The 23,252-nt window shown below is 40.4% G+C and overlaps 1 protein-coding gene across 6 annotated transcripts in view; it reads left to right on the forward strand.

The window, feature by feature from the left end:
* The window catches only part of CACNB2 (calcium voltage-gated channel auxiliary subunit beta 2), a 270,312-nt gene that overhangs the window by 132,055 nt on the left and 115,005 nt on the right, over positions 1-23,252 (forward strand). The window contains exon 1 of one of the 6 annotated variants that reach the window (XM_075419482.1): positions 18,503-18,745. The exons of the other annotated variants lie outside the window; for them this stretch is intronic. Coding sequence (XP_075275597.1) covers positions 18,713-18,745 — 33 coding nt within the window. The 5' untranslated portion in view covers positions 18,503-18,712. Of the gene's footprint in view, positions 1-18,502; positions 18,746-23,252 lie in introns of those variants that run through there. 6 annotated transcript variants of the gene reach the window in all.

The following is a 23,252-nucleotide window of genomic DNA, read 5'->3' on the forward strand; positions in this document are numbered from 1 at the left end:
GTGCGTTACCAAATAGAAATTAAACTCACAAAGGGAGTTAGGCTCTTGGTGGGTTATCTTGTAATGCTTCCTACTGCAGTTTGGGTGGTGGAAGCTTGTTGCCTCACCACTGCTGGTGGAATTCCACATTTTCCATTAAAATTATTTTTGGCAAAGCAGTGTGTGCCTGAAGTCAGAAAGACTGGCATCCACGAAGGTGCAACAGTTTGCTCTCAGAAGCAACTGTTGCTTTCAGGAGCAACAGTTTGCAAGACAAGTTCTTCAAGTTAGCTGGTCAAAAACGAGGAATATGAAGGTGCAGCTCTTGGTAAGCCAGGAACTCTTATTGTGCATTTTAATTGTAAAACATAGCTGTGAACTTTTTTCACCCAGTAGGTATCTAACCAAGTCTGCTTGACCTTATAAAAAAAAAAAAATCTTCCTTGTGTTTTATAACCAGTAACCCTACTGGTTTGAGTACTCACCTGTTTCAAATCTTCAAACCTATTTTGCATTATTTAGGCGTTACGGAATTTTCTCCTTTATTTTGTGATGAACTTGTCTTGAGCCCTCTCCCACTTACAGAAAACAGTTGACTTTTCATTGGCCACAGAGAGAAACACAAGAGATTGACTTTGTATGTGGTAGTGAAGCAACTTTTCCTAGCAGTTAGGAGACCCTGTTCGTGTCCTTGACTCAAACTGGGCAGAGTGTGCTCAGGAAGTGGCCGACTGTCCTACAGCTCACCTCCCACCATGCTGGGTGAGCGGGTGGATTATTGTCTTTTACTAGAAGTATTAACCAGCTGCTCTTTCAGCATCTCACCTGGGACTCTGCTGCGTGAGCAGCCCTACTCAGTTAGTGTGCAAACCACCAAGCGGACTGGACGTTTGGTAAAGATCTGAGAGGAAATTATGGACCTGAGAAACCTTCATGAACTTTGACATGAGCTAAGGAACTGAGCAGTCTCCTGCCAACAGGACTTAGGTGGTTTTGCACTTTTTCTGTGGAAAGGCTGTTGCAGCAATTTAGCAAATCTGGGTGTGGGTCTGCTTGCTGCTGAATTGTTGGCTCTGTGTGAGCTTTGACTAATTTATCATCTGTCTCCTCAACATAAATTTTGCAGATGACAAAATTTATATATGTCAACTTTGCGTAGGCATATACACTGTTCTACTGTCTTGTTGTGTTAAATAAACGAAAGATTTCAGTACCTTGATGTTGTTTAGGAAGACTTTGGGTGTTCCGAAAGGGAGAAGGAAACTCTTCTGAAGTTGTCTCTTACCAAGTGAGAAGAGCTGGTAACATATGTAACTTCTATGAATGACAAAGGGATAAATATTCACCTTCAAATAGGGAAAGGGAACAGCTTGGACCATACTTAGGTGAACCTGAGGTCTTTGTATGGATTACTTGGATATCTAAAGAGTTGGCTGAGAAATCTCAGCAACATGAAGTTATCTTTTGAGAAATTGTGTAAGACTGGATGACTGCATAAAAGCAAATGTGAGATCTCAGTTAACTGAAGGAAAACAAATGCATTATCTGCCTTTAAAATGGGAAAGAAAGGAGAAACAGAATTCTCATGTATATGTATATATTAGATTTAGACATGTGGATTTACAAGTTGCCGTGCATTACCTGTTCATGCATTTATCCATCAGCAAACACCAGATAATGTAATCCGTAATGAGGCAGAATGACAATAAATTGTCTTAATTTGTTTGCCATATGCTAAGCATGCCCACATGTCCACATACGGATCAGCTGATGCACAATGACTGGGTGATGAGAAAAATTACTCATATGTCTAAGCTTTTATTACTTCTGAGTTATTGACTGTTGTGACCTCCAACAACTCATTCTTGATCTGGTTTGTCAACAAGAACTTTTTTAGACACACATCCATTTTCAACTTGGGATGGAAAGAGGCAGAATGCAGATACCTTGCTTTGTTAAACAAAAAGGCAAAACCAAAAAAACTTTAGTATGTTATTAGTATGTTAATGAGTATTTAGTCAATCAGTGCTTCTGTTTTCTCATTTGCTTAATGGAATTTATGGTCCCAAAATAGTAAAATTTCATAAGGTTGTGTTTAAAATTTATTGAGACTTCTGATGAAAACACTGTGTAAATAGAGAGTATTAAGATTTAATGTTAAAGATACTTCTCCGTTAGTGCTATACAAGATTAAAGAATGAATTAAAATAGTAATTATTGAATGAATTGTATTACTGTTCTCTTTGTAAAGACCTTATATTTTTCTGTAAGTGGCTGAAGGTCACTCACTTTTGTTCTAAAGCACCTCTAATTAATTTGTCAGGATACACACAGCAAGCAACTTTTAACAGACCTGGTATTTCTCAGGTAAGAATTCACCCTCTCAGGCAAAAAAGGACACAAGTCGTCTAGAATTTACTATAGACGAGTTCTGTGACTGTCTGCTGATCAAAAGTTAAAAAAAAATTAAAAAAAGAATGAAAAAGAAGTGATGTCTATTCTATGGCTAGAAGATTTGGGGAGCATTTGAAACTGTATGGTCAGTACTAGGGAATTTCTCTATTGCTGTTTTTGCAGTTCAAATAATCATATTATTGTGTTTTCTAGTACAAAGTTCTTTTGTTTCAATATTGTGATGCCAAAATTTGCCATGATGACAGCCTAGTCTTGCAAGCTTAGTTTCAGTATTCTGTAAAAACTGCTGAAGGGCAGAAAATAAGCCTCTGGAATCAGAGCTGCCCTGTCCTAATTGTGATATTCCAGCTGGGACTGCGATTGTGTGTTCTTCAGAGTAGTTCTGATTTGCCCCAAGGTATTTGTGTCCCACAGCATGTGTTAAACTTTTTAAGGATGATAATTCTGCCAAAAATCTACCACAGTAACTGTATTGTAAAAAAACCTCCTTTGTTAATGCAGTATTGCATCAGAAACTGCTATAGTCATAGCCTTTGAAATTGTATTTGCTGAAGTTTACTGTTTGCTTCCTCTGAAAACAGTAGTTGTTCCAACATTTCCAGTTTAATAATGCATCCCAGAAGTGCCTTATGGAAGTCAAAGTAAATGATGCAAGACCTTGTCAATGTTTAGTGTATTTTTCTTTGCTGAATCTATTTCAGGTAGATAGAAATATCTGTTTCATAGGAAATAAATATTTGGCTATCATCAAGAATTTATGCAAAGTTTCTACTTATTTAGCTGTGTTTTGGCATCTGAACTGAATCTAACACGAATACTGGTTTCTGAAACAGTGGTAAAATTTTAACAATTCTGCATTCCCAGACTGCTTGCAAAAAAAACCCCAACCACCTGATCATGTATCGTCCAAAAGCCACTTATAGTTTCAGTGAGTTAGAATTGTTAACAATATGGTATGCAGCTAATACGAATAGGAAATCACATTTTAAGTGATAGAGGGGGGAAGAGGATAACTTTGTACTGACCTTGGTACACCTTAGTAGCAGCTATGTGAAAGTATATGTAGAAACCAATTAATACGAATGGAAGCCAGTCTGAAGGCTTTATTTAAAAAAAAAAAAAATCTGTTTTGATTCTTATTGTGTGACATGTACATGGGGTCTAACTTTTCCTCTCCAACTACTGTCAACTTTATAGAGTCTGCTTACAAAGTCAGTTTTAAGAGTTTGGCCTTTGGATATAGGCAATGTTTTCAGCTCTCATGGACCAGAATTTTGACTTTATGTGGCTTTGCTTGTCTAGCATGCCTATTAAAGACCAGTCTCGAGGCGTAAGCAGAGGAGAAGGTTGCCTAGCTCACTGATCAGCTGGAGCCAAAAGAGATGTTTGTGCTTGTTGCTACTCTCAGGAGTCACCGCCTCATCATTTATCACCTCAGTGGCAGCAGGAGCAGAAAGCTGCTTCTCCACAGCTCGTTCCCTGCTTGTTGCTACCTGCTCCTCACTCCTCTTTACTATACTTCCAGAAACCTCTGACCAATACAGATATGTATCCTTCATTCTTCTTATTTGCGTTTAACCAATACTCTTGTTTTACGCCAGTTGACCCTAATCTTGTGAACTCCTAACCTCATTAGGGCAAATAATATTATGCATGCAATTTTTCTGGATGATTTCAGTGGACCAGCTAGTGCATGGATGTACTGCCATGCTGGTGTGTCTAATGAGTTTTTTTTAGGATGGTAGTTTTTATAAAGAACCATGATTAATATTCATCTGAATGCATCTTCTCCAATAATATATTTTCTACCTTAATTATGGTCAAGCATAATTTGCCTTTTACAGGGGAGATTTCTAATCTGAATTGAGATTTCCAACTTGAAATTCCAGTGCTTGACATCTCAGTTCAAGGAGGGAATCCATATCCACAAAAATCAAGAAGTCAATTATCCATTGTTCATGTTCAGATACTTCTCCATGATTTATTTCTGGCTGCATAGCCAGTTGTATGTAAACAGGAGGCCATGCGTGCTGCAAGACATGCATCTGAGATTAATAAAATGTTATGTTACTCCAGCAAGTGTGCAGGCTTCATTCCTACAGCGGCTGACGTCATTGGGAGCGCCAAGCCCTCCCAGTCCTCCTTGGTAATTGATGGTGACGGGCTCTCTGCTGAGCTGTAACCTAACATAGGGGCTGAATCAGATCAACAGCTGAGAGAAATCACCAGCAAACAGTATTGCTCCATATAGACAAATAGCTGGGCACTTTAAACCAGGCCTTAGACAGATGAGTATTTCAAATAATGATTAATGCAGGCTGATTTACCCTGCTTCGGCAGGAGGGTTGGACTAGATGACCCACAGAGGTCCCTTCCAACCCCTACTATTCTGTGATTCTGTGATTTGCTGAAATTTTTTCTGGTGTGCTGCTTTGCATCGGAGGTTTTGCTCCTGAAAGAAGCATAGCTGCTGCTGGAAGCACTGGCCCGCTTGGAGCACAGCTGACATGCTTGACAGACGCCTGATGTCTCCTCAAACTAAGCACATTACTCCTGCAGTAAGCATATGCTGAAGGAGTGCAGGCCAGATGCTTGGGAGCCCTTTAATTTTACAATGCAATGCACGGGCTGGCTTGCAAGTTAACTTAATTAAACTGCTTCACTTTGCTCTCGTCTAGCCAAGCTCAAACGTTGTTCAAAAATGTGCCAGCCTTTTCATGGAAGTCCAAATTATATTTTTGAGCTTCCTTTCTTAAAATGTACGAACTTGCTGTCACACTGAAAGACTCCAAAAAAATAGAGTTGAAGAGAAGGGAAAGCACTCACAGGTGGCTGTTGCTGAGAGCGCTTCTGTCTAAAACCCCGTTAAAACAGTTAAAACGAGATAGCTTGCTGTTTCTTCTGTGTTTTGGGAGACTGTGCTAAATGATTGTTTTCTCCTCAATATGAGAGCAATGGGACTCTCTGCTGGTAGTCCTTTGAAGTACAGTCTCTTTGCAGACACAAATGTTATACTCTGTATTACAATTTTTGGCTTGGGTTAGGTTGTAGCACACTCATGAGTTTTTGTTTGGCAGCGTTTGGCTAGGTAAGTGTGTCCTGGGGCCGGGGACTTATAGTAGCAGATATCCCACTACAGTTGTGCTTCTGAAATAAAATATAAATAGATGACAGTTGTTTTTTTTTAAAGCTATAATTGCATGTGCTTTGCTTTCTTTTTTTACGCTGTAGAAAACAAAGGATGGAGATTAAAAGAGTAAAAGTAACGTAGGCATAAACTTAAGCCAAATGTTTGGCTTAAACTTGCTGCTTTCCATAGCTTTTGTGAGAGATTTGAACGTAACTGCAGTAAAAGAAGTGCACCAGAGACATGGCAATAGCTTTCCAGAGTTATTCTGAGAAAACCCAGGGGCAGTGTCTTGTGTAACAGCTGCTCCACAGCGTTCTAGAAGGAAATCAGATTTGGATCATTTCTATTCCTGGATTATTTAAGGATCTCCACATAGGAAGCTGAGTAGTTGTTGCTAACATCTATTCTAACCTCCTCCGATGGTCAAGTTTTCTTTACTCAGAATTAGAATGTGCTTGTACATTTGGGGGGGTGGGGGGGGAATGATGCAACAATGGGTCTTGTAGAAAGTGTGCCGTGAAGTAGGGAGGTATACAGCCACCATATACAACTCCACTGGATTTGTTTTCAGCGTGGACATTCAGAACAGCGGAAATCAGCTGCTAGTAGAATCACAGAATCATTTAAGTTGGAAAAGACCCATAAGATCATCAAGTCCAACCATAACTACAGCTGCCTTTAGCTTTTTCTTATGTAATTAATATAATTAAAAGCTTAAGTCTTTAAGTTTTAATATATACCGTTTCCAAGCAGTTCTTAAGAGTTCTGATGAATTAATGTGTTTTGGGGTACTCTGATAATCCCAGTGCAATTATAAATGGGGAAAAATTGGAGAATAACTTTTCTGGTGGGAAAAGGGTGTAAAATGAAAAAAAAAACTGAAAAATTGGAAAATAGTGTTTTCCTGAAGAAAAACTACCTGATGTTAGAATTTAGGACAAATAATGCCCATGTTTCCATGCAACATTTTCATCTTTCTGGCTACTGGTTGTCAAATAATGCAATCAAGAGGAAGGTAAGTTTGATTTATCTGGGATATAAATGAAGTTTTTCCCTCATGTCACACCCCAAGGAAGTCCAAGCTCTATCTGGCATAATGATAGAGGTGCTGGTGGGTGGAGGAAGAAGTCACTGTTTGCCAGGGTGAGGGGACCTCAGGGGCAGTGCTGTGGATGTACAGCCCTTGTGAACTGAGAAGCAGCAGCAAAGCAGGGGAGGTGAAGTGGAACGCAGACAGAAAGGAACAAAATTTGGCAGAAGGGATTCAGCCGTGAATTTTACGTGAATTTCTGAACATTTGGTCAATCCTTCTTTCAAAGTGATAGTTGATGATCATTCTTTCCACATTTCCTCAGTTTCTATCCTAGTTTCTAGATGTTTCATGAGGAGAAGAGGAACATTTAGCTTTGCTGATGTGAATTTTGTCCATAGTCACTTCTTGTTCAGGAGCATTTTAGAGGAAGCTGTGCTTGCAAAATAGCTTGGTTTTAGCAGTACTAGTCCTCAGACATTATCTAATTGAAAAATGAATTGTTTAGATGGATGAAAGTAATGAGATATTGGGAAGACTAAAAATATACAGCTTGAGAACTTTCTCTTCCGTATTTTTTGGCATGTGTAATTAGAGTAAATTTACTATTGATGATAATCTCTTAATGACAGATGTTGCATCAAGAGTGGATACAAACTGCATAACAGAACATAAATTCAAATGACTGTTTAATGGATACTATTTTCTGAATTTGCAGATTTCAGGATGTCCCTTGTAACATGTTGATCCCTGAAGTATTCATGTCAATTAAAATGTTACAGTAGAATGAAATAAAATAATACTTATTGCATAACCAGACACATTTTAACCACCAACACAGTCCTTGTGACATAGAAACTCTTCAATATGGAAGCTTTGGTAACTGCCAGAAAGTGTAAGCACATCAGGCACAGTAATTCCTTACAGTCTCCTGAGGCTGTCATTTTGTCCTTACCTCACCCACTATGCAGAGAAGTGACATCCTGCCTTTTGCCAATTTACTCAGAATTTCCTGAATTTATGGTTTTAGCATCAGTGGAATATAGAGTTGCTGCTGCTATTTTTTGTTCAGCTTTCACATTGCAGTGAACGACCCTCATAAACTTGAAAGGGCAAATTCTGCTATTTGCTTCCCAGGATGGATAGTGTGGAAATGCAGCATAAGAAGGGTGTAAAAGCAGGGGAGGTAAAGTGCCTTGAAACTTCCATTGCATTCAGATATCCATTTTGAAGGCTACTGAACCACTGGGCTGCTTTATTTTTATTTTGTTTTCTATGGGCCAAAATACAGATACTATAATTTTGAAAATAGGTTTTCTAATTACATAAGCATATATGACATTTTTTAATTACCGATCCCTAAAGTTCTTTGCTGTAAGTACAGTATTTCTTCGCAAATTTTTATGTGCCACTGCTGATGCATGTATACTGTATGAAAGCCTGTGGTTTGTTTCCTACTTGCAACTGCTTAATAACAGCAACCAATGTTCTGTGAAAAAGGTGGTTTGAAAATTCTCCATACTGACTGACAGACTATATGTTTACATTGCTGCCACACCATCACCTTAGATTTAAACAGCCTGCTGCATATTAAAGTGTATGGACAGTCTTTGTATAACAGCTCTGATTTTTTAGGTTGGTTCCCTAAGACAAGATTTATGCAATCCCACTTTCCATCTGTTAGTTGCGTTTCTCAGTAACTTCAGTGCAATGACCAATTTAAATCAGTCTTGTAGAGGTCTCAGAAGCACTGAGTGCTTACAACAGACCTTCTTGGGGGCTGGACGGAGCTGTTAAAGCCACTTGCGCAGCATGCCAGTGTGTGAGAGTCAAGGCACACTCTGGGCTCCTCTGGCATCCAAAAGATAGCATCCAGCCAGCCGACGAGCTGGAGTTTAACTCCAGAGCAGCTGAAACAAATGCTGCCTCTTGTTCAGCCAGCAACTCGCGGAAAGGGAAGTTTGGGGAGGGGAACAGAGGGTAGGGAGCATGTGGTGTGTAGGGAAAAGGAGAGAGAGCTGAAGGTATTGTGGAGGTGTGTGTGGGAAACCAGGCTTCACTACTTCTGCTCTTCACAAAACAACTTGTTTTTCTTCAGCTCATCATTAATGATACATTGCATTTTGCAGTATTTTAGTGGATATAAATTTCCATGGGTTTTTTTCAATGTTTTGAGGCTGCCAAAAGGATGCTGACAGACTGATGATTTAGGATATTCATCCTTTAAAAATTATTACCTTGTTAGTTAATGATATTGGTAGGATATTACCTTGTTAGTTAATGATATTGGTAGGATATTAGTATCAGAAAAAAATATCATTTTAAAGCTCTGCTAGATTTAAAAGCTAAATTTCACTTGGCGTAGGCTCATACTGATGATGTCAGGGGATGTCAGCAGAAAGACTGTCTCAGAGTTGTAATAGTTGTAACTTAGTGACTTCTCAGTTTGAGAAAGTCAGGTGTGCATTATCGTGTCTGTGTAATTCAGCACAGTCTTCTAAGTATGCAGTTGAATAGCTCAGTTCCTCATGATAGAGTTTCTTTGAAAATCTGTGTGACCCAGACATGCTTAGGCTTTACATTTTCCCTCTCATAAGAGATTTATGATTGGGAGATTGGACTACATGACCTTTAAAGTTCCCTCCAACCCAAACCGTTCTATGATTTTGTTTTTTATTTAAGCACTATTCCGTGACTGGTTTTTATTTGAAAGTTTGTGGTTGTTTCTTTCTATGTCACTTTTAGATATACTTTATAATTATATGATAATAAAATACACATATCTTCTTTGCCTTTTAATAATGTAACAATGAAACAACTATTTTCAAATCATAGTATTATTTGCAAGAGTAATCTCTTTGGTATTTGCTCTCTAGAAACTAGTAACTGAATATATTTAAGGCATTGGAAGAAGAATGTTCAAACTTTTAAAATACTGCTTTTCAGCAATATTTCTAGTTCATCGGGGAAACAGGGTCACTTTGGTATGTATGAAACAGGTTAATGGTAAATTATAGAATAGTTTCAATAGTTTATGCTACAGTGGAATGCTAGAAAAGTCATTTTCAAACTAAGCACTTCGATAACTTTCTGCCAAATTCAAAGTAAATCAGTGAGTTGCCAGAACATCATGATATTTTCTGGCTGAGTATTTTCTGTCAAGAAAATGTGATCAACTTCTATTGCTGTGCTTTCACATAGATCTCCCAGCTTCATTAGAACTTGTATAGACTTAAATGAAGCAACTAGTATCATAAAGGCAGAAGTCTCTAATTTTAGGAGAAGCTTAAGATGTCTGAACTAAACTGCTTGAGAGAATCATTTCCTTCTTCAATTTTAAAAGCAACTTTCTGTACTGATACTGGTTTAGTGTAATGCCATGATTCCATTCATGTCATGCACAGCACAATATACAACTTAGGTTCAGTTTTATGAATTCAGGAGAGGAGAAATTCTTGTACCTTGGAATTCAAAATACTGTCCTTTGATAGGTCACTACCGTAAAAAGATCAACACTTATGGATTTGATCAGAATTCTTATTTTTTTGCTTTTTTCATTGTGGTAAACAAGTTGTGTAGTAAATTTTTTGTACTTAGGAGAAGTTTCTCGGTGACTTCAGAAACCCTCTCGGTGACTTCAGAAACCCTCACCCAACTCACCTTAGATTCATGGATTTGAACCTGAAAAAGGCAGTGGGGGATGACTGCTGAATCACACAAAGAGGTTCACCTTTAAAACTCTAACTGGGATGTAGAAAATGCTGGAGTGCCTTTCTTTGAGTACCAGAACCCTGCAGTCTTGGACAGAGAAGGCAAGCCCGACACACAAGTGCAGTTTGAGGTCTGCTCTTTGGTTTGATGTGTGAGCTTTCAGGATTGTCAGCACTGGGGAAGCAGGCTATTCAGAGCATTCTTTTTATGAACACTGCTTGTGAATTGTAGCAAGAGGGAGGAATAAAAAATGTGGCAAACAGAAAAATGTAATTGAAAAATCACATTTTTACACCAATCTAGGAGAAAATACATATCATTTCTGTGTAGGAGAGGGAAGAACTTTCCACCCTACCCTAACTATTCACATTCTTACTCTCTGCTAACTAGATTCTGTTGATTTGAGTAGACAAGGAAGATTGACTAAAAGTATCTTACCTTCATGCTGCATCTCATCAGGCCATTTCTGAAAATGTCATTGTAACATGTTGCATTAGTTCTCTGTAAAGAAAAAACTTACTGCACGCATTTTATCCATTACACTGCAAACTACTGACTTCACTTAGCTAACATTCTGGTTCTTCTGACTGTGTTTTCACCACAACACACTGAGAGGAATTAGCTAGGGCTACACATCTGGCTCCTGGCTTGTTCAACTGAAGTATGTTTCTGCAGTGCCAGGGTGACACCTGTCCTCATAGGTGAGAGAGGCCATTGCAACAGCACATATGCTGCATAAATTCCACTTAATTCCTATTCTGAGCTCTGAAGTAGGTCTCAAGCGATACATAGTCCTTTCTGCAGAGAAAAGTTTTCCAGCTTTCACATTTCACCAGAACTCTCTTCGCTGGAGTTTGTTAAATTGTACAAGCCAGTTTTCACCAAAAATTAAATGCAATTAATAATGTTTTTGGGATTGCCAGTAATACGAACATCAAAAATATTAGAGGCTTCAAGCACAGTAAAAATGAGAAAAGGGAACTGAGATATGAAGAAGTGATGAGGCCAAAGAAACCACAACATTTGGTGAGAATCCATAACTTAAACTGATGGACAAGCAGAATGATGGCTTGTGCCAAAAATGCATGAAAAAAGGCAAAGTGTGCCAAAGTGCCTCCTGTGGCCTGCTGTTGTGGCTCTGCTGATCAGATGCACTTTTGTTTCTGAAATGAGAACGGAATTTGGAGGTATCAATAGCTCAAGTTTTACAAGCACATTTATAAATGCGATTTTGAGATACGGTTGGACTTGGTATATGAATTAACACATTTTAAACACCAGAACAGTTTTAAAGGACCAAGGGCTCAGACCTCTCCTCTGTGGAGTATCAGTTGGTAAGTCAATATCCCGACTCCGGGAATTGCACGGCAATAGTACCCAGAGGACCACCTCTAACTTGAGCACAGCTTTCAGGACATGGACATGGCCAGAGGTGGTGAATATCCCTGTTAGTTCGAGGTAGCTCCTGTACACAGCTACAAGCCAAAGTCACTCCTCAGTCACCAGCTCTGGGAGATCAGCATCTGGCAATCGTCGAGCTGCTCATGGCACTTGAAACATTTCAGTGCACCCAGACGCAGACATGTGCTGAGTGTGAGAGTTAAAAGCCTGTCACTGAGTTTAAATCCTAGTGTTTATTTAATGTAGCGTTCAGTGTAGCAGGAAGTATTGGTGACATTATAGAGTTAAACTACTAACTTTTCAGTGGAAAGCTGTATTTTTTAAGGAACTGTAGCCATCTCTGACTGTTTTTCCAGGGTTGTGCATGTTTTATACATTTTACGTCAAGATCTTAGTACTATCTGTGAAGACTGGTTCTATTATTGACCTTGTTGTGCTAAAAAGCATATGCATTTCCCTTCTTGCCATTAATAAATATAGCAAAATGAACATATCTCTGTTTTAATCCCCAAGCTATTACTTCTTTTAAATGTGGTTGTTGAAGAAAATTTTTTTCCAGCCACTTAAAGCTCTGACAAAATTTACAGCTGTTTCACAAGTGTTTGGCTGCACATTCAGTTGCAGGCAAGTTGTGTGAGCATCCTAGAACAGCAATGGCATGTTGAGCTCTTGACTTGTTCTTTCTGTCAGTATCCCCATTCTCTGTGCTTCACTGCTGCAAGGCTACAAGATGACGATGTTCCCCATGACTCTGCATTATGTTTAAAAAATAAAAATAAAAAATCTTGCCTACACAGGGTAACAATCACCTGTGGGCAGATCTCTCAACTTTATAGCATTTATAGCACCTCTCCAACATCCGAGTGATGCAAAGGATCCATAATACAACAGGTATTTGTATTGTGTATCCATACATAATACAAATGGTTTCAAACCTTTGCTATGTTCCTGACACTCGTTTTGAGTTAAATGTTTTAAACATCTGACTGCAAGAAGAATGGCAGCTTGTTATTTCTGTGACACTGTGAGAACATACTCGTCTTATCTTTCAATGCAGGAAGAGATAGCATGTGCCCCTAATGTATGTATGTTTGCAAGTTGAGAAGTTTTGTCTGCTGTTCATGTTATCACTGCTGTATCCTGAAATAGAAAACTGCAGGCAGATTGGATTGTGTTAGAGAATGGTAACCATAATAACCAATAACAATCTGCAAATGATAAGCAGCTTTAGTGTTTGTTTAAAAATAAAATTTAAGTAGCATTCCAATAGTTCCATGGGCATACTTTCAGATTTGGTTTTATTATTCATACATTTTAAGCTTGTTTTTGAGATTTAAGATGTGACATTAATCTTAAGGAAGTGTTTCATTATTGCATCTTGAATTAGTTGACATTGTTTTATTTATACCTAAATCAAATCTCAGAGAATAAAATGTTACTTATCAGCCTTCTTTCCAGTGTACACCATCTGTAAAGGAGAATTACAAACATCCTACGTGATGTATGGTATTTTGTGTAGGGAGGTGGACTTTGATTTTATGGCTAGATGTAAAACCAATACATTCCGAAAACAAAGCCTGTTGGAAATGAATGTGGAGCATCTTGATTGTTTGGAATCTGCACCATGTTCTGGGATGCTGCCCAACACTTCTGCTGATGTGAGAAATAAACAAAAAAACCCTTTTAACTTGACCCAAATTTTTGGGGAGTGCTTTAAAAAGAAAGAAAGATGTCATTCAAAACAAGTGAAGGAGGAGGTCCAAATCATGTCCTGGCCCCTTCATCCCCCTCCTTCCCTCCCAACGTACAGATAGGAGTGTTTAGCAGGAGTCTGGGAAACTCAGACTGAATTATTTACCTGTCATGAAAGTGTATGAGCAGCATGGTGCTATGATCAAGCACTTAACTCTGCTGTGTTAACTTGTTTTCGGCCTCCCTTGCTGAGACAGTCCTGTCACTTTCATAAAATACCTGGATGTTTCTTAGAACATGGAGCCTTACTTCTTAGTTGTTCTTAACTGCCAGGACACTGTGGTTGCAATGAGAAGAATTGGAAAAGACCCATCCCTCAGAATGCACTGATGTTCAGAGGAGCAAGAAGGCCTGGGCTTCCAATCCTTCCTGTAGCTCTTCCAGGGCAACAACACACCCAGAGCTGTGAGCAAGCCACAGTTTATGCTGCTGGAAGGGTGGTGCGCACATTTATCCTCAGCACCATGGGAGAAAATCAATGGGAGACCTAAAATTCATAGGAAAAACTGTAAAACTACTTGCTAATCATAATTTTCTCATTTAAGTAACACTGTTACGTGCTGGTGTGGGATAGGATAGTTTGGATGGTAGGTAATTAAAGCAGAAAAGCTCTTGCTCTTTGATTCTATGTGTGATAGGGGAGAAGTTCTTCAGATTTTTTTGCCACAGGTAAATGAAAAATGAAAATAGGACCATTGCCGAAGTTCCTGTAAGGGTTAAATACTTGTGTTTACAAGAGACAATTCTTGTTGCTAGCTGTGCAAAAGAGAGTTACAAGCTGTTGACATTCTTCACTGGAATTTGAATTTGAATTAGGTAAGAGAAAGTCAATTGCTTTCCATTAGAGTTCCTGAAGAACAAGTTGTTGTTACTGTTGGATGCAAGTTGAAAGATTCTTGTTTATTGAGGAAGGTCTGTTTAGTCTATTAACCTTGACAACCATGTCAGCAGTTTTTTCTGTTTGTTTTCCCAAAGGCACTATGTTGAAGCAGTATGATATACAAAGTTATTTATAGTGTAGACAATTCATAGCTATGCTTAAAAGACATGGGTCAGAGTTTAAATACCAGCGTTAAATGTTGTCCGCCTAGACAACCTGAAAAGTCATTGTGCTTAATCTTTGAAAATTAAAGTGGAGAGATGGAATCACTAAAATGTCATCATGAATCAGATATTTTTTATATGAATTTGTTATGGTTTCACAGAGTGGTTGAGGTAGGAAGGCATCTCTGGTGCTGGTCCAGTCACCTGCATGGAGCAAGGCCACCTGGTTGCCCAGAGCCATGTCAAGATGGCTCTTGAATATCTCCAAGGGTGGAGACTCCACAGTCTCCCTGGGCAATCTGTGCCAGTGTTCAGTCACCCTCACAGTACAATAAAAAAACGCCAACAAATCAAACGAAAATAAATCTCACCACCACCAACAAAAAACCCTTATGTTTAAATGGAATTTCATCTATTTCAATCTATGCTTATTGCTTCTTGCTTTTTCACTAGGAGCCACTAAGAGTCTGGCTCTGTTTTCTTTACTCCCTCCCATCAGGTATTATTCTTTTTAGTAGATTTTTCTGAAAGGAACAAAATTTACAGAAACAATCAGAGCAAACAAAATCCACACATAGGACACACCTGCATTTGTACCTGCTTGCCTCTGTTAGCAGATGTTTAATATTGCTGTTGCTGTCCTGCATTCTTGCATCAGCAAGGGCTACTCTAAAAGTACTTGTGTACAGTAGAAAGCAAAAAATATTATTTCTTTTATTCTTGTGATTTGCTCATCATTTCAGACTGTAGTCTTGACTTTCAGAGTCAAGCATCCAGGTAGTTTGTTTTTCTTTAGTCTGAAGGCTGGTTCTTAAGGCCCAGTCTTCATCAAGTTGGGTTTGTGTACCTGTGTAGCTCTCTGTCAGACATCTCCAAGCACACATCCTGCTGGAAAGTACCAGTGGAGGAGAGGAGCAATTCCACCCTTAGCTTGGTTTCTACCTCCTTTTTCTATAGAGCCATTGCTGTGGTTTTGACACTTTCTGCTTTTATCCCAGTTCTGTTGCTACCCTAAACTTAATCTCTTGCTAAAGTCTCCACCTTACAGGTTTTTCAGTAGCCCCTACTTGCTTGATCAGCCAGTTCTGCCCAGGCATCCCATCTCAGCATCTCTGCCCCGCTTTGCACCCGTCCCCTCTTCCCTAGTTACCTCCTAGGAGGTCTTTTCAGATCCTATTGTGTTCCCTGACTACCATGAACATTTTTCTTGCCTAATCTTAATTTGTGTCTTCTGGCCTGGCTTTTAGCGTCTCCTCCCGGTAGGTCACGCACTCACACTGCTTCCTTCCTCATTCTGCACTCTGGTTTTCTGCCCTTCCCATTCGCATCACCTCTCCAGTCCCGTCGCTGCCATATTCCTTTTTCCAACCTGCTTCTCTCTTCTTCCATTTGCATTTCTGTGCTCACTCCTTCTATGTGCGTCACAAGATTCTTGTCTGTACTGCCTTGCTACGAGGGTCAGCACTGGCGAGACGCTGCCAGCCCTGTGCTGGCCGGTCCCACGCCACACTGAGCCAGTAGGGGAAGGAAACACAGGGAAAACCCACCACTGTCACTCAGCTGGCAGGGGAGCACAGGTCATCCAGAAGTGCTCTGCTCTGCTGAGTTTACACACCCTCAACAGGGGTGGCATTTTTGCAGACTATAACTCCTGAACCATAAAAGCTACATCCGGATTTGCTTTGTGGAGCCCTGAGATAGACTTGGGTACCTGTCATGATGTTTCAATTCAAGAGAGCAATGAGCAATTCAGCTTATTTACTGTCCAAGCTGCCACACTCTGGCTGCTTGTACCGTCTGTAGTGAGAATTACTTGTGACATGTAAGTCACTTATGGTGACAGTCTGAATAATGCCCTAAGTCTCTGTTGAGTGTATGTGAACTGCAATCCTCCCTGATTTCATATTCATGCCCAAAGTACAGGAACTGATGAAACTATTTAAAAAAAAAAATCACCACAATTTTTAATACATAGAAAGCCATATGTTTTCCTTGTTCTTGATGGCAGGAGAAGTTGTGACATTCCTGCTGATCTTTTTTTTCCAAATTTAGTTGTGAGAGCCGTATCCAAGAGGGGAGCAATCAAGTTACGGCACACAAATTTCAGTTGCTTGTAAGAGCTGTATCAGACAAGTGAAGTAATGGGTGATGACACTAGCTTTGCCTAGTATAGACAGGCGTGGTTTCGTGCTGAAAAAGCTGTGCAGTAAAGCTTAGGCAATTGCATTAAAACTGGTAAGTGTATGTAACCACACTCATCCAGCGTCAATAGCGGCAACCAAGCTGGACAAGGGATTATGACATTCCACTAGCGATGTCTTATGTCTGTTATTTACCTCCATGCAGGAACGGTGCAAGTTCTGTTTACTTCATGGGAACAGAATATTATGATATTACTTGTTTGAAGCGTAATTTGCAATTGATATAATGTGAAGTGACCAGTTTGGCTGACAGATTAAACTACTACTATTTTGTAAACATATGGTTGGCAGTAAAATTAACGTCTGCTGACTTCTAATTTGCTCTTTCCAAGAGTATATAGCTTGGTTTTAACTCTGCTTGTGAATACATACAAGAACTTAAAAAATCCAGACTCATGAGCCACATCATACATAGTCAATGGAGGACCAAATGTCTGTTTTGACAGAGAAGGCAGATTGAGAGAAGAATATCCATAGGGAAACTGAGGCAGTCAGCACAAGATCTATTTAAAATAAGTGGGGGGTGATGTGGGGGAGGAACAGGGAGAATGTTTGCAATGTATTTGAACTGCTTCATTTGGTGAATTTGTTTGGAAGGAGGTCTTGTCCTTTTTCCTCCGTGGAAGAGAAGGAAGTTGAGTAGCAAAAACTGTTTTACAATGCTATACATGTTCATGGTATTTTGTCATGATAAGTTGTGTATATTATATTAACATGGTTATAGATATAAATGGGCAAGCATACACCCACAAATTTCCTCCTTCGGACACTACATCTTCCACATTTTTTCCTAGAGCTTATGTGTGGTTCTGATTGTGCGATATAGTGGTAGCAGCCATATGAACTATAAGGAATTTAGAGGACGGAGCAGAGAGGGGGATGGGTTTCCTAGTGCTGTTTTAAGGCTGTTTTCGTCAGAGTTGTGTTCCTGGATGCCAACCGGTGGCCTCTTCCCGGGCTGCGAAGGACGGCCTCTCCCAGAGGGCAATACTTCTGTGTGCCTGGCTTACTGTATGCTGTATTCCTAAACCATCTTTCATGAGCTTTATTTTTAAAGCTCCATTTTAACATTAGCATGGGAATGCTGTTGGTGAATTAGCCTTCATAGTCTGCTAGTCTTTCGTGTTTTATCCTGCTCTTTGGCTGCTTTTATTCTTTCTTGCCTGCTCTACCTGGACTGGAAGTCAGCCAGGAGCAAGGCGTGGGGCTCTTCTGTCGTGGCGTGGTGTCGGATGCTGGAGCCGCTTCCCATGCGGTGGAGGTAGTGAGTGTAACTTTGCTGTCACCCAAGCGCCATCGTATTCTAAAGTTGGGCCGTTCGCTAGCAGAGCAGTCTGGGATTAATCAGCAGAAGGAAGCAGTGAAGTGAGTGAAACGTAGCAACGGAACACTGTCCCGGACTGGTTTTTGTGGCTTTTTTCATAGAGAGAGATAGTGAGATAGCTCCACGGGTTTCCGCAGAACCGTCACAGGGGCGAGGGACAAATTCAGACGAGCTCCGGTAATCCCGATCGTGACCTGCCCGCTTCTGAGCGCCTCCGAGTTGAACGATCTGCGCTCGCTCACGCCGAGGGCTCGCCCCGCTGCCCCTCGGCGGCGGGCACGCCCGGGGGTCCGCACCGGGGCTCCGCTCCCGCCGTGCTCCCGCCCCGGGGCGAGCCGCGCCGCGCCGCGCTCCCGCCCGCGCCGGCCCCGGCCCCGCGCTCCCCGCAGCCAATCGGGACGGCGCCAGCGCCTGTGACGGGCGCCGCAGCCCGAGCGAGCGCCCCGGCCCCCAGCGCCCGCCGGCCGGCCCGCCCGCCCGCCGCCGCCGCTCCGCTCCGTCCCGGGAGCCGCGCCTCCGGAGCAGCCCGACGGCTCCTCGGGCCCTCGCAGCGGGGAGGGTTGGTGTTCGTGCCCGAGGGCGATCTTCGGACAGCAGCGGGAGCGTGGGAAACGGGCGCTGGGGCCGCCCGGCCGGAGCGCAGAAGTTGAAGATGCCGTCGGAGACCTTACCGTAGGCGTTTCGGGCGCCCTGGACGCCTGGGGTCAGGCCGGGAAGCTGCAGCTATGTACCTGTTTGGCAGTGAGGATTACGAAGCGGTAAGACGTAAACTAAGGACTTTTTTTTTTAATTATTATTTACTTTTAGTGTTCCCTGTCTCTCAGGATATACTGGCCAGCTTTGAATTCCTGTCAGTGCTGTGCCTTCCGTAGCTGAACTTTAGTACTCACCAATTCGATTGCTTTTAAAAAAATGACATTTTTCTGCAAGTTCTTCAAGTAGTGAAATACTATTTACTAGATAGAATTGATTTTACTTTCCTTCTCATGTTTATCGCATTGTAGTGATATTGAAAATATTGAAGTGCTGGATATTATGAGGCAATTCAGACTTTGGGTTAAGCAAAACTGTGCTTTCAAATAATTCAGAATTTGTCTCACACTTTGCGATGCAGATAGACTAAAAGTAGCATACAGAGCTGCCCTTGATGGTGTGTTTGTGGGGATGTGTCCAAACCGTTTCTTTTGTTCAGTCCAAAACACCTCATGGCAATGTAATGGCCATCAAAAGAGGCAGCTTGAAGTAAAACGCAAACGCACCCACGCTGAGATCTGACACTCTTCACGTCAGTATTTGTGTAAAGCAACATCTGAAATAAGTTGATGGCGTAAGAGAAGGCAAGAAGAAAAGCATGAATAACTCCACGCTGTTGCGTGGCGTTGGTAGCTGACATAGAAGTTTATAGTACTGCAGCCTGAGGCTCGTGTGCGACGTTGTAAGCAAAACGGATGGCCTCTTCCACCCACACACCACTCGTGATGAGTCAAGACCCGAGGAGCTCTGGGGGAAAAAGGGACCTAAAAATGTGTATGAACTCCACTATGTGATATCAAAATAAATTTCACATGTTAAAAAGTGACACATTCTTTGCATATAACCGGCAATTGCAAATGTTTTGTTTTGATTATTGAAGTTGCTCTTTGAAGTATGAAAGCGCCTTTTATGGCAGTGTGGGTTCTACAACACATTTTAAGGAATTAATTTAGTTATTTTGGATTTTTTACTTCTTTTTTTTTTAATTCTGACCAAGTATGTTTTTGAGATGCAGGAAACATGGAAGAAGTTGTCAAGGAAAATGATTTACACTCAGCTGTCCGCACATTGAACTCACTTGTGTTTGCGACTCACACAGACTTTCACAAACCGAGCAAGGCAACTGGGAAGAACTTAGTTCCTCCAAAGCAGCGAACAACATGGCATTGCAGTAATTATGCTATGTATTGATTACTTGTTTGTATAAATTGACAAGTAAAAGACGGTTTCCAACTTTAAAGCTTTTAATGGACTGGTTTCTTTTTTTAAACCAGTACATCTTTGTAGCTCTTTGTAAAGGGTTGCCAATCTCCTGTAATAGATTTTTGCCCAGTCTCTATGTTCCATTGTACCCTGTATAGTTATTTACTGGTTTGTACAGAGAGTGAAGCTTTGGGTCTGAAATTTTGAAGTACCTTGAAAATAACCTAGATGACTGAGGAACGGTATGAGGGTACTCCCATGTAACTCTCAGTCTCTTTTGCTGATGCCGTTTCAGCTTCTAAAAGTTATCGAAGTATTCTGTCATAGAAAACAATGTTTAAGACAGCTTTCTCAGGCAGGTGGGACATCTCACTCCAGTCCCTTTTCTGCTACATGGTTGAGTGAAGTAGCATCCATAGAAAAAGGTAAGAAGTCCACCATGAATTGTGTGGGTTTGGTTTTTTTTAATTTTCTTTTTTTTTCCTCTGATATCTGTAGAGGTCCCTGAAAATGAAGTGTAAAGAAAATGTTTTGTTACAAGATGGCTGCTTTACTCAGTGATAAGTAAAACAGAATAGGTGCCTGCATAAAGCTTGAAGAACAGTTTTATTGTTCTGTAAAAGCCAGAATCAGTGTAAAACTTCTATTTGTACAGAACTGTAGTCCGTGAAGCCATATGCTCTGCACTGTGGAACAGGCATTTTTTTTATCTTCCCACACAAGCAATTACTTGTGAGTCACTGAAGGACAAAGTGAGTGAAAAGAGTGACAGTGAAGAATGTCAGGATTTAATTTTCAGTTTACTATTCATTTCAAACAATTTTAAATTAGTTTGAGGCATTCTAGCCATGCAAGTAAAAAATTATTTTTATCCTAGAAAGGAGATTATTGATAAAATGAAGCATAGAACAATTAAACCATCTTGTCGAGGAATTCAGTAAAACGCTTGTTAAAAAATCAGCCCTTAAAAAGAGTAATAGAGAAACAGAACTTTCTGTGGTCATGGTGTGTATTTCATATGCACAGGTATCTGTCCACATGAGCATGCACACACTTTTGCAGAAACTTTGAGCATCTTAAGCGATATTCTAACTCGGTTCAATTTAATAGTGACACTCCACAGACTGGTACAACCAGCTTTTGTATGTGGTGTCCTCTTCTACTTTCTTTTTGTTCCTGTGTATGAACAAGCTTGGATTATTAGCTTATTCTGAGTGCATTATAAGTCTAGATATCTGATAGCACTGGTAATCAATTTTTATATCTCCCACAAACCTTAGGTAAACAAAGATAATATCGATTAAGGATCAGCTATCAAAAGACAATGCTGGGATTTATGAGCACTTCATATTAAAAAAAAAGTCATTTCATGACATAGTGACAAATGCTGTATTTTTGAAATCATTAATAAAACCAACAGCTCCACTGTTTGAATGAGTTTTTGCATAAATGTTCTGATGCGATATTGAGTGTCTTTGACATGGCATTTTAGCACTTTAGGCAGGTGCTTCTTAAGAACTAATGGAATAAACATATGGTATCTTTTGTGATCTTTTGAGGCATGTTTTTATGCCATATACTTGGAAATGTAGAGGTGTTTGAGTATAGTAAGCAATTTAATTTCATAAATGTGGTAAACTACAAAAACCTACAGGCCAGTCAATCTCATTTGTGGCTGTAACTTGTTTGAGTAATGTGTGCAAAATAAACCTCTGATGAGAGAACAGAATTGGAATAGTTCATCAGAAACACAGCGGAAGTGGGAGCTTCTTTTCAGGGCCGCCTGGTAAATCGTACTCTGCATTGACGTCCCAGTGCAAAAGCATCTAAAATTTACTCCCAACAGCCCTTTGAGTTGCTGCAGAAGGGATAAGGGAAATCTAGCGTACTGTCTGCCTGTTTGGGAGGCCTGGGTGGCTCTCCCATGCCTTTCCCAGAGCTGCAGAGCCTCTACTTGTGCTCCCTCAGGTGGGTTTTGCCTGAGCTGTGGGCACTGGGCTTCTTCAGCCACGTTCCACGACTGCCTGTCCAAGGGTCCCTGTGTGTAGGAGTGCAGGCCATGGTGGACAGCACCAACTCCGCTCTAATCAGGCACAGGACACCCTGGAGTTTCATCTCTCTTCCCTCCCAGCAGTCTTTCCCAGTAGAAACTGTGGGCTCTGTTGTGGTAGGATGATCAGACATTGCAATGGTAAGTATAGGATGAATTAGGATTTCTTCTGAGAACAACCTAATTGTTGGAAAGCTATTTCATAGCGGAGTAATTCAGAGGCAGGGAGGAGTTTTCTTGATAACTGGTCATTTAAAGAAAATCACTGAATTTCATTCACTCCATTGCATGCAAATTTCAAACTTTTGCAATCAGGTAGCTGTTTTTTAACCTTCTTAAGAAACTCAAAACTCGACTATTTTGCTCTTCGTAGATTTGTCCCTTTGAAAATATCCTTACAAAGGATGGAAAACCTCATTATAATTTCAGCGAATTGGTTGTGATATCCAGAGCAAATGTTTTGGTTGCCTTGGAAATCCAGCATTTGTCACTTGTGTTCTCCAGGCAAAACTTTTGAAGTTGTCTATTTAAATTAAATCTTCACTTGCCTGGAGTTTGCCTATGTCCTCTTGCAGGATGGAGCACTTCTTATGGAATATTAAGTATGATGTTGATAGATGCCAGTTATATTTATGGCTCCTGCAGGGTAGCATTATCTTCTAAATAGTATGAAAATCTGTGTGCTAAATTTCTAAAGGACTGGAAGAGGTTGGAGCAGCCAGATGACATACAGGTTTGAGAAGAGTTACTTTTTGAGTGCTATTCGTGAATCGGTCAGACCAATTCCATTAGCAGCAAGCATGCTGCTGATAGGGCTAATTTTGCTGTGAGAAGGGAAAACCCCACCTATTACAGAAGTCCTAGGAATCAGTGGGGAGAACACATTGATGTGTTTTCAGTGTTTATTCTGAGTCATTGCTGCTTACCATATTTCATAAACTGAATCAAGGGATAAAGGATAATAAGTGTGTTCTTTAAGGTTGGAAAGAGTCACATGTAACTTTAGCAACACTATTTTTAATCATGCTGTGGACTAACACAGGAACATGTCTAAAAATCATAAATTGGGATTGCTTCTTTGGGAACCTACTCACTTGAACTGCAGGTTTCTTACTGCAATCACAGTTCTGCAAATTTCCTGTGGCAGAACGTTGCAAATTTCAGTCGCAAGATTTTGGAATGACTTTCCCTTGTTCACCTTAGTTCAACCTGAGGTATCAACATCTGATGCTATGTTCAGATGAATAGGTTGTGTCGCA

The sequence above is a fragment of the Opisthocomus hoazin genome, chromosome 4 (genome assembly GCF_030867145.1).
Source record: "Opisthocomus hoazin isolate bOpiHoa1 chromosome 4, bOpiHoa1.hap1, whole genome shotgun sequence".
NCBI lineage: Eukaryota > Metazoa > Chordata > Aves > Opisthocomiformes > Opisthocomidae > Opisthocomus > Opisthocomus hoazin.